The sequence below is a fragment of the Chinchilla lanigera genome, unplaced genomic scaffold, assembly GCF_000276665.1.
Source record: "Chinchilla lanigera isolate Chin_1 unplaced genomic scaffold, ChiLan1.0 scaffold00099, whole genome shotgun sequence".
Classification (NCBI taxonomy): domain Eukaryota; kingdom Metazoa; phylum Chordata; class Mammalia; order Rodentia; family Chinchillidae; genus Chinchilla; species Chinchilla lanigera.
This window is the reverse complement of record NW_004955500.1, coordinates 4,527,595-4,545,322: the sequence shown is the minus strand read 5'-3', so window position 1 is coordinate 4,545,322 and position 17,728 is coordinate 4,527,595. Positions and strand designations below refer to the sequence as shown.

The 17,728-nt window shown below is 44.2% G+C and overlaps 1 protein-coding gene across 5 annotated transcripts in view; it reads right to left on the bottom strand.

The window, feature by feature from the left end:
- Ano6 (anoctamin 6) overlaps nt 1-17,728 on the bottom strand; it is a 190,321-nt gene that overhangs the window by 107,312 nt on the left and 65,281 nt on the right. For 4 of the 5 annotated variants that reach the window (XM_005406593.2, XM_013505697.1, XM_013505696.1 and 1 more), the window contains one exon: nt 3,540-3,619. In XM_005406593.2, the coding sequence (XP_005406650.1) occupies nt 3,540-3,619 (80 nt within the window). Of the gene's footprint in view, nt 1-3,539; nt 3,620-15,203; nt 15,241-17,728 lie in introns of those variants that run through there. The other variant, XM_013505699.1, reaches the window with a different exon arrangement.

Genomic DNA, 17,728 nt, shown 5'->3' with positions numbered 1-17,728 from the left:
TGGGCAGCGCTCACGCGCTCTGGAGCGTCTGCCCACGCCGCCAGCTCCCTGCCCAGATCTCCCTTGGCTGATTTTGAAAGTTATAATGGGATGAACTCTACTTCATCGACAGAGGGAAACATAACGTTAGTGAAGGTAACAGTGATAGGAAAAGAAGACGGCATGGGAAAACGTTATGATAAAATATTAATAAAACAGGTTATAAATCAAACGTCCATTGCGCTCATATTAAATAAAAAAAATGGAATCACGACTGAGATGGTTTCCACCGTAACAAGCTCACCAAGTTATTCTCCGTGATGCCAGCAATTTGCCAGCCTCCTTTCAGCTTGACCCCCTCCTACACGTTCCCCTGACCTCAGGGCAGCTCTAGGCCAGCGTCTCTAGTTTCAACATGTTCCCCCTGCTCACAAGCCACGGACTAGCAAAAACACAGCCACATCTCCGTTCACACTTAACATGCACCCGGACTGTGGAGGGAGGGCGGGGGAGGGAGGCAATGCGGCTACGCAGACGGCAGACAGGAGACCGCAGCGAGCCAGAGACAGCTCCTTGGGGCTGCTGCCCGCCTCCAGGCTGGGCTGCGGCCTCCAAGCCACACGGGGCTTCACGGCAGTACCTATCCAGCCAGGATTTAAGGAGCTGCGGCAGCAGTACTGGCTCTGCCAAACACATCACAGAAAACTGGAAGAAAACTTCAGTTTGTTTATGATCTCAGTGACCAAAGCTATTCCAATGGGGCTGCTTTCTCAGGTCTTCTTTCAAGTGAAAGAAAAACTAATTCTAAAGGAAACTAATAATGACAAGCATTTTATTCTCCCTGTTGCCCAAACTATGCAACTCTACAGTGACATAAACACACGAGGCTCTTGATCCTTCTAAAATCTGAAGCACTGGTGGACAAGGCCTCAGGAAGCAAGGTCTCTGCCTTGTTTTATTTCAGTTCAACTCTGCAACCTCCAGAAAAACCGAATACTGATTTTTCAGTTCCTTTTTTTCTTCTCTGTCTTCTGTTTTCAAGTTTGCTTTGCCTTTGGGATCTCAGGGCTCCCAGGTTCATCCTGTCACCTGCATTTCTGGTTTCAAAATCTGGTCTGGATCGACTCACCGGACTTTGTCCTCGCATTCCCCAGCCCGACTAGCTGAGTGGATCCATCGATCGCACTGACGCTGTGATCTTCTGCCCACACAAAGGATTTTCTTAAATATAAGGCTTGATCCCTGGAGCACCCTGGTCTCCGGGGACCCCTTCTACACCTCCCGTCTGTTTGCCATGGAGACAGCAGCGGGTAACGTATGTTTATGTGAGGCTGGAGTGCACTGGCTATGATAACACGACAGAGAAAACACAAGCAGCTCTTCAAGTGCTGCACAAAGTGGTGTGAAATGAGCAGCAGGGTGTGAAAATGTGTAAGGCACAAGACAGATCACAGACCCCTCCCTGAACACTATATGAACACACAACCAGAACAAGACAGCAGCAGGATACAGAAATCTGTTATCATCTACACACGCAGAATAATTGTGATCCACAGCTTTCAACTCCACTGGGGTGGCTAAGGAAATGGCTCTCGATAATTCTTGCAGCACGGCAGTGAAAACTTAAAAAAGGAGGCTGGACGTTGTGGTACGCACCTGTAATCCTCAGGCGGGCGCTGGAGGGTCACTGCGAGTTCAAGGCCAGCCTGAACTGCACAGCAAATCCCTGTCCCAAAAAGATACCCCACCAAAATTAAAAAGTGTGAATTTAGCCTAAGAATCTCCTTCTAACTTGGGCATCTTCAAAGTCATTGTTAAAATAAGCTGCTCAAAAAGGTAAATATATTCTGTAATCCTCAGTTCTGCCACTGACCACTCTAGCTTGGACTAGCCAGACTTCAAAGTTTGAAAAAAAAAAAAAACGTGGTAATCAAGAAACCAATGTTAAGCTAGGCATGGTGGCACATGCCTGTAATCTCAGCACTCAGGAGGCTGAGGCAGGAGGATCGCTATGAGTTTGAGGCCAACCTGGGCTACTGTGAGCTCACGTCCAACTTGAACTACATAGCAAGGCCCTGCCTCCAAAAAAAAAAAAAAAATCAATGCTAAAGGTAGAGGTAATTAAAATTAAAAAGTGAAGATTAGCAGTGTATCTGCACTTCACTGGTTGTGGTGAAGACACTGCTGAGGTATGCTGTCTCGAAGACCACAACATACAGAATCTGTCTCATATTAGGACCTAGTGTGAACTGTGTACACATTCACCACGCACACCAACACCTTGCTGAACACAGCTGTTTAGGATATGCTGCCCGAAGAGTATCAACAAAAACAGTTACAAAAATAAAGGGGAGGCTCCTTGAGTTTGTACCAGTATCGCACACGGATGTGAAACATGTCAGTTCTGTTCTGCAATCAATTCCAAAAGTAAGAACAATCCCAAAACTGCTCTGCAACTTTAAGACACAGGAATACTGGTGAGCATTCTTAATTTCCCTTCTCTGAAAATCTCACTGAATATAGTGAGGAAGTCACTGAATACTATGTCTTTCCATTACATCCAAGTGCTTTTCACAGCAGGCAATCTGCGAGCGGGCCCCGGGACCCCCACGCTGTGACACAGAACAGCCTTCCCTCCGTGGGACCCTTTCCAGTGCGGGGCACCGTCTGCTGTCCTGGCTGCTGGCTGAAGTGAGTGCGCAGTGCAAAGCACAGAGTGAGTTCATTTTTCTGTCTTCATCAATAACACGGTCACGCTCTGCCAATTACTGGGGTGGCAACTGTGTATTTGACTTTGAAAATAACCCAGAAAAGATTTTTGCATTGCTAATACAATTGGTAAATAAGCCCTTGGTAGCAGGGACAAAAATCAGTAAACCCAGGTAGACCCTGGCCTGCTTTTCCTACATAGCTGGTGCGACACCATGGCACATCCTCTCTGTCCCCATGAGCCTAATATAAAATCTATTTAGCGCAGAAGTTTCGCAAGGCATCCTATACACTTAATTTTCTTTAAACAAGGCATTCATGAAATCACAGTGGCATCTAATAAGATTTGTAATTCAGAACGGGAGGAACCATGGCTAATTTTTAATGAGTCTAATTGAGTAGAAGCATTAGTTCCCCCCTCTTGGTAGGAGTAACCAATAGGATAGTCCTAGTCCTAATCGGTTTATTATTAAGGGTTCCAAAAGGAAACCAGCGTTGGCCTGTGTCCGTCAGAAATGACGAGCAATAGTCAACGTGGAAGGTGCTCAGTGAAGACAGAGAGTTCAGAAGTAGCGACGTATCAGGGAACCAAGTATGCGTCTCAGTGAGTGGAGCGCGAGTTTGGAAAGATGTGCTCTCTCGCTGCAGAGACGTGCGGAGGCTGAGGCGCTGCGGCTCAGGAGCCTGGCTCCCCAGGGATCCCACAGCTCTGAGGGCGGTCAGCGCCGCCAGATCTCACACCAGACCCACTGGACCCACAGAAGAACAGTCCCGGAAGCCATCTTTTCCCCTATTTTGTAAAAAATCTCCAGCTAGCCAACACACATTTAAGGAAAAGCAGTTGTACTCACAAACTCCGGGGCTTGGAAATCCTGCTGACCTTCCAGTGACCCACAGTTAGAGAGAATCGTCTGGTCCAAGTTTTCCAACACTAAAAAAAAGATAGAGAAGTAAATCAATCAAGCAGGCAAGCAAGCACACACCTTCACCGGCCATGCACAAGGAGCGCAAGTACATCTAGCGTGCGGAGCCCACCTCCAGCTCCACGCTCTTCATACTTGTGGCAATGAGGGAGGACGCTCAGCGGCTGCTTCATCCAGTGGACGGGACAGCGGGTATTAAAATTCCCTGCGCTGGGTCTAGCGTGGACAGTCACTTCGCTTCCCCGCCACACAGTCACTAAATAAAAGTCTAACTAAGGAACATGTCAGCCCACTAGTGCTCCTTTTCCTATTACAACTCAGGGACCAGATATGCAGTCGTTTGGGGGTAATAATTTTCTGTGTTAATGCAGTAGAAAAGCAGCACTTGACAGAACTGTAACGGAAGCCAAACAAAATTTTCTAGTATACTTTAAAAACCTAAAAGGAAACAGACGAAATTAATTTTAATAGTCAAATCTATTTAATCCATGATGTCAGTCATTATGGGAATATTATAATCCATATTTTAAAAATTATTAGTGAGTTAGTTTACATTCTTTTCTTGTAATAAGTGTTAGAAATTCAGTATGTCTTTTATACTACAGCATATCTCAATACAGACTAGTTGTATTTCGAAGGTCCAGGGGCCACATGAGAAGAACTAGCGGCTACTGTACTGGCCAATAGGGACAGAGGAAACAGATCAGACAGCAAGTCACTCTGCAAGACACCAGTCCTGTCCTGTCAACAAGATACTGACACGAATAAGGGACTGTTCCAGATTAAAAGTAACTGAGAAAACAAAACACATAGTCACAGTGTGCTGTTGTGCTCTGGATACACAACTGTAAAGATTTTTTTCCAAAACTTTCAGGTTGGGGAATAGCTCAGCAGTAGAGCAATGTCCTAGTATATGCGAAGCCCTGGGTACAATCTCCAGCAAAGCAAAAAAAAGGACAGGGAAGAGCACTATGAAATTATTACTGACATGGGACAACCTAATTTTGGCTATACAGAAAAACGGTCTTAAATACTAAACACTTCGGTTTAAACAGCACTTAAAGTTTAAACAAATTTAGTTGTTCTCATCTATCAAAGATCTGAGTCCCTCCAAGTCAATGACATGGAATAGTAACAAGGTTCAAGGGGCAGAGTCTAAGGGGCACACGATTCACTACAAAGTTGTGGTCCTCAACTGGCCCTAACTCAGACATGCAGTTGTGAAGGACTTATTTTTCACAACTAGGTAGTATGAAGTACTAAATTATATGAAACTGCTTATAATTTCATTAAGTGTGAAGCTGTCAGCTTTATAGTGACTATTTTTCTCCATACACACTACTTTTTAAAAAATCCATTAAAGATTTTTGTGAAAGAGAAGGCTGGGTTCCTACCAATCCCGAAAAACTCTTCCTTTCAGAGGCCCAGGGAACAGCTGGCAGGGTGCACAGCAGAGATCTCCAAGCGACTGTTTACAAAACAAATCAGCCAGCAGGGGAATGATTCAATTAACAAATCAGGCTTGGACTCTCACTAGGACATCTTCCAGTATTAAATGTTAGGTTCATGCTGAAGGGGAGGGGAGGGGGCCTTATTTGTCCACTTAACTCACATCTTCGTGCTTCCTATGACCTGGAAACAAAGACTGGTAGAAATGACATACAAAGAAGGGACTGAATTTTCTGAAAACTTCAGTTCAGCAGAGTACTGTACATGGAACCCAGCGCAGACATGGGACAGATCAGATGAACCCCGGCTTGAAGAGCGAAAACCAAAGACGAAATTAAGGTGCTTGCCTCTGAAAACCCCAAGAGGGCGACGGCCTTGTCCACAGTCTGTTAAACTTAGGGTGCTTTAACATAATAAGCTGATTCCAGCCGCAGAACAACGACTGTCCGGAGTAAGTCTATTCCCGCAGACCACCCTTAAAACTCGGTAAAATCACGCTTGTATATACACGTGGCTATGAGAAGGATGTTCTAAGCTGGTGCTGTGTAACTCTGTTACATCTGGGAGGTAGAGTTAACCTTTCTATGGCACCGAGAGATACTGAAGAAATTCCATCAGTGGATTTATATGTTGGTTTATGGCTGAACTAGCAAGTCAATTAAACATAACACTGCATTTATTTTCACATGATTTTAAATCTGATGTAATGGCTTCACTTCTATATCTAATCTGAATTCCTATAAGATGAGCTATCCCATTTATCTATTATGTAACCAAGGTTAAGAGATAGGAAAGTGCTGCTACAGTTGATTAGGAGGAATCAGACATTTAAAAAGTATGCATTTTGCCTAAAGACACAAGAGAAACAGGATGTGTTACAGAGATGTCCTATCAAACTACAAGTATCTATGCAGCTTTGGAAGGATTTGTGAGGAAAACTGGAATTATGTACAGTTTGAGTCATTTTGGTAATGGAAAATAATATATTCACTGCTTCATGTGAACACAAAGGAGAGTGTGAATTTGAGTGAATAAAAACACAAACGGCTTTACTGAAATATTATCTAGGTAGAACAAAGCCACAGCTCCTCCTCTCATGATCTTACACAGTACGGAGAAGCAAATGATTTACGATGCTAATATGATAATTACATTTCACCGCAGAGGGGCTCTGGTGAATGTCTGACATTTCTCGTTTCTGGTAACCCAATACCACTGAAAAAATTCATTTCCTATCAAAAATAAAACCATCAGAATCAAGGTGACACTTTTGAGACTTTTCTATTAAACCAGAATTAGGGAAAAAGGCAAAAATGTTGATTTTATTTCTACATAACGTTCCCCTAATATAATATTTTGCAATGTATTTTAACACTGTCACTACGCCTCATACAACAGATGTATTACCTTGAACAGTATCGGCATTAACGAATGTAATTTCGGCACTTGGAACATAAAGAAAAAGTATCTGGGACCTCTCTGTGACCTGTGCAGGACAAGGCTGACTAGAGAGATGGAATCCAGCTATCCTGACATGATGGTCAGTGGAATTCTGTTTGGAGGGACAATGAAAGGGCTACTGAAGATCAAAGTTAACAAATACTCATTAACTGCTTTGTATTCTGGACTGGCCTTGTGTTTTAAGGGCTTAGGGAGACCGGAAAGAACCAGACGAGGTTCTCTGTTCTTGCAGAAAGGAATTCAAGGTACGAGTAATGTTAACTGCAGTATCATTTATAAGCAGCAGGCCAGACACATTTATGGAGTGCTCTAAGAATACTACTAACTGGATTACTTCTAGGTAGGACCAAATAAACCCACTAAGTATCTATTTTCCTAAATTTAATACTAACAAAATTCATCACGTAACAATTAGTTTAAAATGAAAGGGAGAGAGAGCATTTTTTAACACCTTATCAATGCACAATAAGCTTTAATGCCGTTAGCGCAATAAGGCTGAAGCAGTTAAGCCTTGGTGGTGCTAGTTCTGACTTTCTTATTTGGCAAATCCAGACGAACGGCCAAACAGAAATATCTAGTGGACAGAGGCTGGATGGCACGACGGGACACTGGAAAACTCACTGGGAAGTTGCCGTTCATCTGATTCCTTGCTTGACAATTAGAACTGCAGTAATAAAATTTATTATCCCAACTGTAAAACAGATAGCCTATACGGCAAAGTCGAGACTTTAACATAAACTGCCTAGTAACAGCCATTACATGTAATTTTATAACTGAAGAGAATTTACTGACCATCAGAACAACACAGAACAACCTCTTATGGAATTCAGAGATCAAAACCAAAGTGCCTGATAAGTGCTGCCCTTGGACCAGGCGATCGGAATCAGACATCTACACTTTAACTAACTCACAACCCCAACGAGGCAGGAGCTGGGTCCAGAGGCCTGATTTACGATGATAACTGGCTGCCACAGAAAGGATCACAGTGAGTTCACGAGGGGCAGCAGGAGAAATTACACCCGGGATAAGGACACCGACCGCGTTCAAGTCTTGACTCCTCAACTCCTTAGCTACACAATCCTGGGAAATGCCGTGAGAACATCATTTCCCCTGATGATCTCACAGGCTTGGGCCAAGATACAAATGAAAATTTCAAAGTAGGTCATAAAAAAAAAAAAACTATACAAATGTAAATTAAGTTTAAGTACATAGAACTTTACTGAGTATATTATCTTTGCATGACAGCACCGAATGTCTGACCATATTTACTCCTATTTTTGTTCCTGGCTTTTTTGGAGGGGTACCAAGAATTGAACTCAGGACCTCGCGCTTGCCAGGCAGGCGCTGTTCCGCTGAGCTAAATCCCCAGCCCTGTTCCTGCTTTCATAGATGATGAGTTCAAGGCTGTTAGTTCCCTTAAGTCAACCCTAGAAGTTACATTCAATAGGAACCTGTACCTGTGTTGATTCCAAAATCAGGCAATCTTTTAAATATACAAATATAATAATTCTAATATAATAATTTTGTCTTGAGGTACGATCACTACTCCAAAGGACATCTTGATGTTAAATGTAAGTTGATAAAAGCCAAGCAAGGTGGCACACACTCCTAATCCAAGCCCTCTGAGAAGCTGAGGCAGGAGGATCACAAGTTGAAGCACAACCTCAGCGACCTAGTGACTCAGTGAGACACTGTCTCAAAAAATAAAAGGCAGGGCTGGGGATTTAGCTCAGCGGCACAGCGCCTGCCTGGCAAGCGCAAGGTCGTGAGTTCGATTCCCAGTACCGGAAAAATACCAAATAAAAAATAAAAGGCTACAGATGTAGCTCATGGTGAAAGCCCAGGCTTTCAATTCTCACTATCACAAAAAAGTGTGTGTTGAGAGAATTAACACAGCATTAATTAAAATAAGACAGCATCAGTAAATAACTGCTTCGATATACAGTCCCATAGAGATATAACAGACTAATACATCCTGAAAAACAATGTAAAGAAACAACACAGAACTTACTGATAAAAGAGTTACAACTAGAAGAACTAAGGAAAAATCTCTACAAACTAAACAGAGAATATAGGGAATGCCTATGGGCATTTGTGTGCCAGGGACAGAGCTGAGCAGAGACAGACAGAGACAGAGATGAGACAGAGAGACACTGACTTCCAGATATCACCGTGGGCCAGCCCAGCCTCCCACCCCTTATCACTTGTGACTAAGCCACCTACCTGCCCATCCCAAGTCATCCTCGGATAGTCATATCTGATCTCCAGGTTCCAATGTCCCTTTCTCTAGTCTCAGTTTAATAAGGTCTACAGTATTCTGGTGGCAACTAAGCAGGAGAAATTCGCACTGTGATATTGTAGGCAGCTCAGTTAGACAGAAATATTATAGGCACTCAGACAAGAGCCAGTATGGAGCTCACACCTTGTGGTTTTGCTCTATAAAAATCCTTAGAAAAGGCGGGGTCCTTGGCAACCCACTGGGGACCCCTTCTGACCCTCCTTGGGACAGAAGCTTTTTTCCCCCCCAGTAAATACATTCTGCTCTTAACCTCCGTTGTTCCTAATATTCATTCTTCCATTTAGGAGAACAGGAACTTGTCCTAGGTATCTAGCAGGCTGGGAGTTTCTTTGCCCTGTATCAATGTCATGAAGCTGTGAGCTGCAGATTATAGGCCTTAATACTACAGTAAGATTTTAAAACAGGGCCACTCAGAGCCATCACTGAAAAGAATGTTAATGGAACATAAAACACAAAGACACGAGCCTTTCTATCATAAGGAGAGGCACCTGTGTTTTACTACGCACGCACTGGACCTGAATCACGACCTCCACATGGTCTACACCACACACCTCAGGCACGTCTATCTCTTAACCCAAAGTCTCAGTTTCCTTGTCAATAGAAGGTAGACTATAATATCAACATAAAAAGTCATCCTGGAGGGGAAAAAAAAACTGCCACATATGTAAAAATGATTTGAAAACTGCTAAGAATGATATAAATACTGGCTATTATTGGTAAGTTTTAACATCCTTAACCTTATTAGAGACCAATTCTTCCTCCTAACTTTTACTTTGATTATCCCTGCCATTCATTCTTTTTAAATATAAAAATAAGCACTTGGGAGGCTGAGGCAGGAGGATCGCTGCAAGTTCAAGGCCAGCCTGGGCTGCATAATGAGTTCAAGGCCAGTGTGAACTGCATAATGAGACCCTGTCTCAAAAAGAGACAAACAGGGGGGCTGGAGATTTAGCTCAGCAGCACAGTGCCTGCCTGGCAAGCACAAGGTCGTGAGTTCGATTCCGGGTACCGGAAAAAAAAAACAAAAAAAAAACAAATAAAGGAAAAAAAAAAAAGAGAGAGACAAACAGACAACAAACAAACAAATAAATATTAAAATAAATGCAAGCATTGCATAAGGCAGCATTAAGTAAATATTTTCAAATTACCACAAAGTCCTAAGCACTGCAGGCTATGTCTTTTCAAGGAAAAGAAATGTGAATGAGAAAATGTCTTCACTTTTCTAAATCTGGATGAATCAATCTCTTACCCCAGTTTGTTGTTAGCAAGTAAATTCAATGGCTGCAATATTTAAATGGGAAAAAAAAAAGTGTGGCCTTCTCCTCTAATTATTTCTGGAGTGGAAATCCCAAGTTCAAGTTCACGGTTTCCATTAGAATTCTTCATTTTTCTCCTCCTGAGGAGACAGGGCTTTCCCGCCCCCCACCCCTTTTCCCTAACAAAGGTTAGGTCTGGAATTCTCATCCCTATTTCAGCTACTGTTTCTGAAAGAGAGAAGGGAAGGAGGAAGGCAAGCCATTTATGAAGATCTACACCTTGCCAGGGTAAGCAGAACTTCGGCCGTTGCTGGTGTGGGGTCAGCTGCAATATTCAGAAATTTTAAAAGTTAACAAATATTCTCCCTACACTTTCTCCCTAATTCTCCTCTAATTATTAGAAATAATTAGAGGAGAATATTCTCCCTACACTGCCTTCACTCAAAGCTGCCTCTCTTCCTGCGCAGTGCCTCAGCTCGCCCTCTGGGGCCGTTCCCGACCTTCTCCTTCACTCATTCACCGTCAAAAAATTGCATTCTCTTTACTCTGAACCTCACTTTAAGGACCTGCGATGTGCACTCCCTCACACGTCATCTTAACCCACCCTTCCCATTTTTATTTCAACGTCACTTTCCTTGCCTCAGCTTCACGCTCCGAGCGCGTATGGTAAACCCGTCATATCACAACTGGAGGGGGCCCAAGACTCAGTCATCAGCTACTAAAACACAGCAGTTTTCAACGGGCTCTCCAGTTAGATGGTAGAAAAAAGTACTCTCCCCAAAACCAAACCAGTGAGTGATTACTGCAAACCAGATGTGCAGCTCACACTCAACAGAGCCTGGCTTGGTAGACATTTTCTTAAAGCTGCCCACTAGGACTGGGGATTTAGCTCAGCGGCACAGCACCTGCCTGGCAAGGGCAAGGTCATGAGTTCGATTCCCAGTACCGAAAAAAAAAAAAAACAAAGCTGCCCACCAGCTTAGAAGGCAGAATCTGGGGAGAAGGTGAGTCAGTCTCCATGTGGTCAGTATTTGTTTTTCTTTTGCACCAGTCCATGAGCTCCTGGAGGGCAGGCCACTACCTAATTCAACTGTGCACCCCCAGAACCTGAAGCTACAGCATGCACAGTACAGATGCTTCAGAAATGAACAGTGAGTGAGTAAATGACGGGATTTATTAAGAATTCTTTAAGTTACTCATTTATTTTGAATTACTTAAGTTACTACTGTTCCTCAGAATGAAATTACCTACACAAGAAGGAAGTTTTCTACTTCCAGAAATCAGGCCACAGCGAGCTATTGACTCACACATACAGCATATTTATAACATAGTGAGCCTTCAGGACATCTTCAAATATGTGGACAACACTGATAAGAAGGAGTGGCCTGGTCCCCTCACCACCCTGCCCAGAGCTTCAGCAACGCACCAACCTCCGCGCCAGCAGCTCAACGCATTCCACAGCAGAACCAAGAGGCGACAAACCGTTTCTGGTGAGGTCCCTGGGATCTGGGCCTCCTGGTCCTACTGCATGTGACAACTTTTTGTTTGTTTGCTTGTTTGTTTTTGTTTTGTTTTTTTCCGGTACAGGGAATTGGGAATTGAACTCACCACCTCCCGCTTGCCAGGCAGGCGCTGTGCTGCTGAGCTAAATCCCCAGCCCCTTGTTTGATTTTTGTTTGTTTGTTTGTTTTTGCATGTGACAACTTGATGGATTTCTTTTGTCTACAAATAGCAATGTCCCTGAGAAGAGTTTCCGAAAACACCATTTTCTCCGCTTCACGCATTTCCATACCTAGTGCCGCCTTGGCTGATAACTGTAAACTCATTGTCTTGGTTCCCACACCACCTTCTCCCCGGTAATTCTGCTCTAACAATATATACAGAAATTCAGTATGTGTGCATTTGCGGATCCAGAAATGGTCACATGATTCATTCCCACACCCCAGCTCAGATTCACCAGTGCTGGTGTTTCAAAACCCAATGGCTTCTGAGAAGTTATGAGAGTCGCAGTGAATTCATTATTTTACAACCTTTTAAATTTCTTATTGCTGGGCTGGGGATATAGCTCACTGGCATAAACGCCTGAGTTCGATCCCCAGTACTGCAAAATCAATCAATCAATCAATCTTTTATATATTGCAGCAATGCATATATATATAAATTTACAACTTTACCCACTTTAGGGCACCATTCGGCGGCACTAATCATAGCCACACTGCCGTACGACAGTCGCCACTCTTTCCGAATCACTTTAGTGACCTCACAGGCTTCACAACCACTAAGCAGTGACTCCCTTTCCCCCCTTTCCTCCTCCCTGCAATCTCTAATATTTTTCTAACTACACACATTCACTGCCTCTTTCTAGATACCTCATGGAAGTGGGCTCTTGCAATGCCCGTCCCTTTGTTTCTGGCGTATTTCCTAGCGTCTTCAAAGTTCCATTCCTCTTTGGCTGAGGAACACTCCGTTGCAGGCATATGCCGCACTCTGCGTACCCACGCATGTGCCGACGCGCTCCTGGTTACCGCCACCGTCTGGTTACTGTTGCAATGCTGTAAGGAACGCTGGAGACAAGCACGTGTCTGAGTCCTGTTCACTTTCTTTCAGGTGCAAATCTAGGAGAGGAACTGCACGGCCACACGGTAATTCTGTTTAGCTTCCTGAGAACTTGCCCGCTTGTTTTCCACAGGTGCTGCACCGCATCACACCCCATCAGCGACACACGGAAGTTCCAAGTTCTCCGTGTCTTCACCAACGCTTGTTCTTTCCTTTATGGTTTTTCTTTTATTAAATAACAGCCATCCCGGCAGGTGTGCGGCAGTGCTGTGGTCTGGACTTGCATTTCCCTGCCGACAAGGGAGGTCGAGCATGTTTGTACGTGCTGCCGGCCATCTTGACAGTTTATCTGGAGAGATGGCATCTGAGTCCTTTGCCCACTTTTCAGCTGGGTCATCTGTCTTTTTGTTGTGAAGCACAGGAACTCTCAGGACGGCCTGGACCTGACGTCAGCCCAGCGCGTGGGACCCCAGCGCCGCCTCTCGGGAAGTTCTCCAAGGTTTCCTCAAGATTCGGACAGCGTAGAAGGTCACAGGCGCCACGAAGCGCTTGTTCTCCTGGCTTTCCTCGCGACTGCCCGCTCTGCCTCCTCCAGGGCGTTCTTTCAGCCGCCTCTGCCTCTCTTTACTGGCCCAAGCTCACTCCGCAGAGCCGGTTTCTCCCTCACTCTCACTTTTACTTTCTCAAATAAACTTGGCCATTGCTTTGAAAAAAAGAAAAGCACAGAAAGTGTTTGTATATTTTGGACAGTAAAAACAGCAGACACATGATTTCCAAGTATTTCTTTTATTGTACAGATTGTCTTCCCATTTGCCCAATAATGTTCTTCGCTGCATAAACATTTTTTATTTTGATGATGTCCAATCTATTTTTGATTCTTTTGGTGTCATACCTAGGCCCCACTTTCAAGTCCAAAGTCACAGTGATTTATGTGAATGCTGTCTTGTAACAGTTGGATGGTTTTAGCTCTTATACTGGGCTGCTGATCCATTTCCGGTTAATATTGTACATGATCTGAAGTAGAGACCACCTCATTCCTTTTGTATACAGAAATCCAGTTGTCACAGTACTACTTGTGGAAGAGATGCTTCTCTGCTTATTCAGTGTATCTGAAACCCTTTTCAAAATTTAATTGGCCACTGATGTGTGGGTTTACTTCTGGACTCTCAATTCTGTCCCCTTACCATACTACTTTGATCACGTAGCTTTGTAGTAAGTTTTGGAATTAGCATGTGTGAGTCCTCCAACTTTGATCTTTTTTAAAACTTTCTTGGCTCCTTAGGCCCCTTATAATTCCACATGAACCTGAGGATCAGCTTTTGCCTTTCGGCCACTCTTACCATTTCATAAGCAGGTTTTACATTAAAAACAATCCATCATATAACTGAGGAGTAACGTTATTTAATTTTCCCACTTTGGTATTGTTTTTGAAAGCCCAGCTTAAACGATTGATATTCTATAAAGAACAAATGTTAGTAATTATAGAAATATGCTCCAAAAGCTTCTTGGAAAGCTATCACAATCCAAGTGGTTCAGGTCTCCTGCGACACTCGGGGCTCCCAAGTGAACACCACTATGAGCTCGAAGTTGGCTACAGTTCAGGCAAAACTTGGTTCTAGTCCCTGACCCACAGTTCCAAGATTACTGTGACTGTACATATCCTGGGGATGAAAGAAGATACCACTCTTAAATTCCTATTGTGTATAAGCTCAAAGCATACGAGTCATAACTCCATGCTTAGCCTACCATACTGTGGTATCCAAATCAGTCTTTATAGCCTAGGAACACCAAGAGCACAGAAATGAAAGGGAAGAATAAAACAAATTAAAAGAAAAACTATAGGTCCACACTCCTTTATCCAAAAGCTTCCATGCCAAAACCTTGACCTCTGAGAGTTCAGAGCTTCTCAGAATTTGCAAACAAAGTAATTCTCATATGCATATATTGTCTATTCCTATGTACCCACGTGGGGTCTGGAACAACATCCCTTATGCAAACACATTCATATTCTGAGGCCTAACATTTGAATACCTACTGAGGGTAATACATAAAAACTACAGTACTGTGTTGGATGAGGTCAAGCTTCTGCATCAAGTAAGCTCAAATTTATCAAGTTTCATACCCCAAATGTACTACCACAAAGAAAGTGAAACTTCTAGCACTTTTTGGATATTTGCATTGTAAGGAATTATAAATCTGTAACAACTAGCAATGCTGTTGCACAATATCCCAATACACAATCCTAGCAGCTTGCCTTCTACATGCAGAGCGAAACGCAAGCCAGTTAGCTCCAAAGAAAAGACCAACTAAAGCCAGGAAGGACTTCATAAACCAGCACCCCTCTCATCATCTCATAAACCAAATTAATGCTTCTCTCCACAACCGGCTACAAATAAACTCTCTCCCAGCAAGTGAATCCTGCGTCTGGGCAAAAGCAAGTCAGAACTGATGCACCATTTTCAACGATCAGATTTGTAGAAAACAGTCATTAATACCTAGTATTAGCACAAGGTCGTGAGTTCGGTTCCTGGTACCGGAGAAAAACCAAAAAAAAAATAAATAAATAAATACCTCGTATTAGCACAAAGAACATATGCACACACCAGCAGTGATCAGATGGGATGAGCTTTCTGGGTGGCAATTCTGTAAAGACAGCAAAACCTTTAACTGGTTATATTCTTTGATGTTATAATTCCATGTCAGGAAACAATACGTGAGTGCTTAAATCAATGTGGACATAGCTATCTGAAAATATATAATGTAATTGTTTAAAATAGCTTAGAGAGGAATACTCATGAAACTGAGAAAGTTTTTACAACATTTCTGTGTGAAAGAGCACATTATAAAACTACATATTCTTGTCTTAGTTACTTTTCTCTCGTTGCTGGGACTAAAGATGTGATACCTGAAGTTAAAGGAGAAAGGTTTACTTAGCTGACAGTCTGTAGAGGTTTCAGCCCATCATCGGCTGGCACCAACACAGGGTGGCTCACGGCAGAGAACAGTCACAGAGGGGAAGAAAGCAGCAAGGCAACAAGCAGGGGGAGACAAGACTTTTTTCTGCATCTAGACTGCTGGGATGAGGGCAGTGCCCAACCAATCAGAGGGCCGATTTAGCAAGCACACGTCCTTCATCCCAGCATCACACACTCTAGATTCAGCTCTGAAAAAGCCCAGGCCTGCATGAGGCTTTGGGGGACATTTACACACAAACCATAACGGTCCCTGAGAAAATGAAAGCCAGAACTCAATCACATTTGCAAACACACGCTTATAGCGTCCCTGTTTAAAATAGCCAAAGGGTCTACGGCCATACCACCCTGAATGTGCCCGATCTCGGCTAAACTAGCCAAAGGTAGGACAACCCAAATGTCCACTGATCAATGAATGGGCAAACGAACTGTCCCCTGCATATACAACTGAGTATTATTCAGCCAATGGAAGGCCATTCAGTGGGAAAGAAGGAAGTTCTGACATGCTCCAACACAGATCAGTGCTGAGGGCACTGCGCTAACCCAACAGGCGGGAACAGGGAGTTACTGTTTCATAGGGGCAGAGCTTCAATTTGCAAGATGAAGAAAGTTCTGGAGATGGATGCGTAACAATCTAAATGTATTTAATGCCACTGAACACTGTAACAGTTAAAATGGTTCATTTTAGTGTGCGTGTCTTACCATAATGAAAAAAAAACAAAAAACAACTGCAGCTTAAAAACATCTGCTAACTGTTCTAGGCTGGGCTGTTCCACGTCCAGCCCGTCTCTGAGGCGGGCCGCTGGGCAGGAGCTAGCCGTCCTTAGAGACGTGCACAGCATTCATGGCGCTAGGGCTTTTCTCCCCTTGCCTAGATTTTATCTCCTCCTTCTGCCACGAGCCACTTGCCAATAAACCGCGGCTTCTGTAATTTTCACAACCAAAACCAGTATTGTATGACCTAAGACTTTGTCAGGGGAAAATAACTTTTAGCAAAAAAATTAATAGAGTATGCAGCCTTTATGTTTTTAATATTCATCTGCTTCCCAAATTTTCTACAATGAACCAACATAAAATACGAGCACATCAAGAAGCATCTGTCTTAACACATCTATCTACCCTCCACTCTGTTCTCTCCTCCAAAAAGGCTTGCTACACCTCAAGTCTCCCCCACTTCAGTAAACGCCCCCAAATCCAAATTATTCAGACTGAAATTGCCGCAGTCGCCCGACTCCTCTCCCTCATCCCTCCACACCCACTTCACACTGCCAGCGGGGCTTGCACCATCTACCAAGAAACCAGGTAATTCTCCCCAGTCCTACGGGGCCCAGATCACAACCGCTCACCCTTAACGAGGGCTGCACGTATCCCAGTGCCCACTTGACGTCTAAGTTCTTTTCACACATGAACTCTCCTCATCCTCACAGCAGCCCAAAGAGGCGTGACCAGCGCTACAGTCCCCCCAGTGTGGAGGAGGCACAGACAGGTCAAGTGTTTTTCCTAAGATCACAGAGCTACAAGCAGCAGAAGGGGAATGTGAACACAGAAGCTCAGCGGGTGCGGTCTGGCCCTCGGCCCTAGGAGGCCTGTCTCTCCTGTCGTTTGGGTTCCTGTTCAGCGTCCCTGCTTCAGACAGGTGTCCCTGAGACCTTCACTTAGGTAACCCCACAATAAAGCCGCCATCCACGCCTTGCCGTGCTTCCCGCTGGGACTTAAGAACTACACACTGAGCGTGTGCATTCCCTGAGGGCAGATTCCACCTTGCGCATGCAAAATTGTGAGCGCCTGGAATAGGGCGAGGGCCAGCTGAGGCCCCGCGACCTCGGGCTGCACGGCCGAATGTGTGGCGCCTGAAAGGCCGCCCGCGGGAGCCAGGCACACCTAAGCACGAAGCCCAGCCCAGCCTCTGCCTGCTGTGAGCACGAGCAGCGCCTCCAGCACTCCCGGCGCTGAGTCTGTGCTGACTCAGGCCTGTAAATGTAGAGATAAAATGAGTTATGGTTGGGCGTGGTCACGCACACCTGTAATCCCAGCGCTCGGGAGGCTGAGGCAGGAGGATCACTGCGGGTTCGAGACAGCCTGGGCTACAAACTGAGCTCAAGGCCAGCCTGAACTGCATAGTGA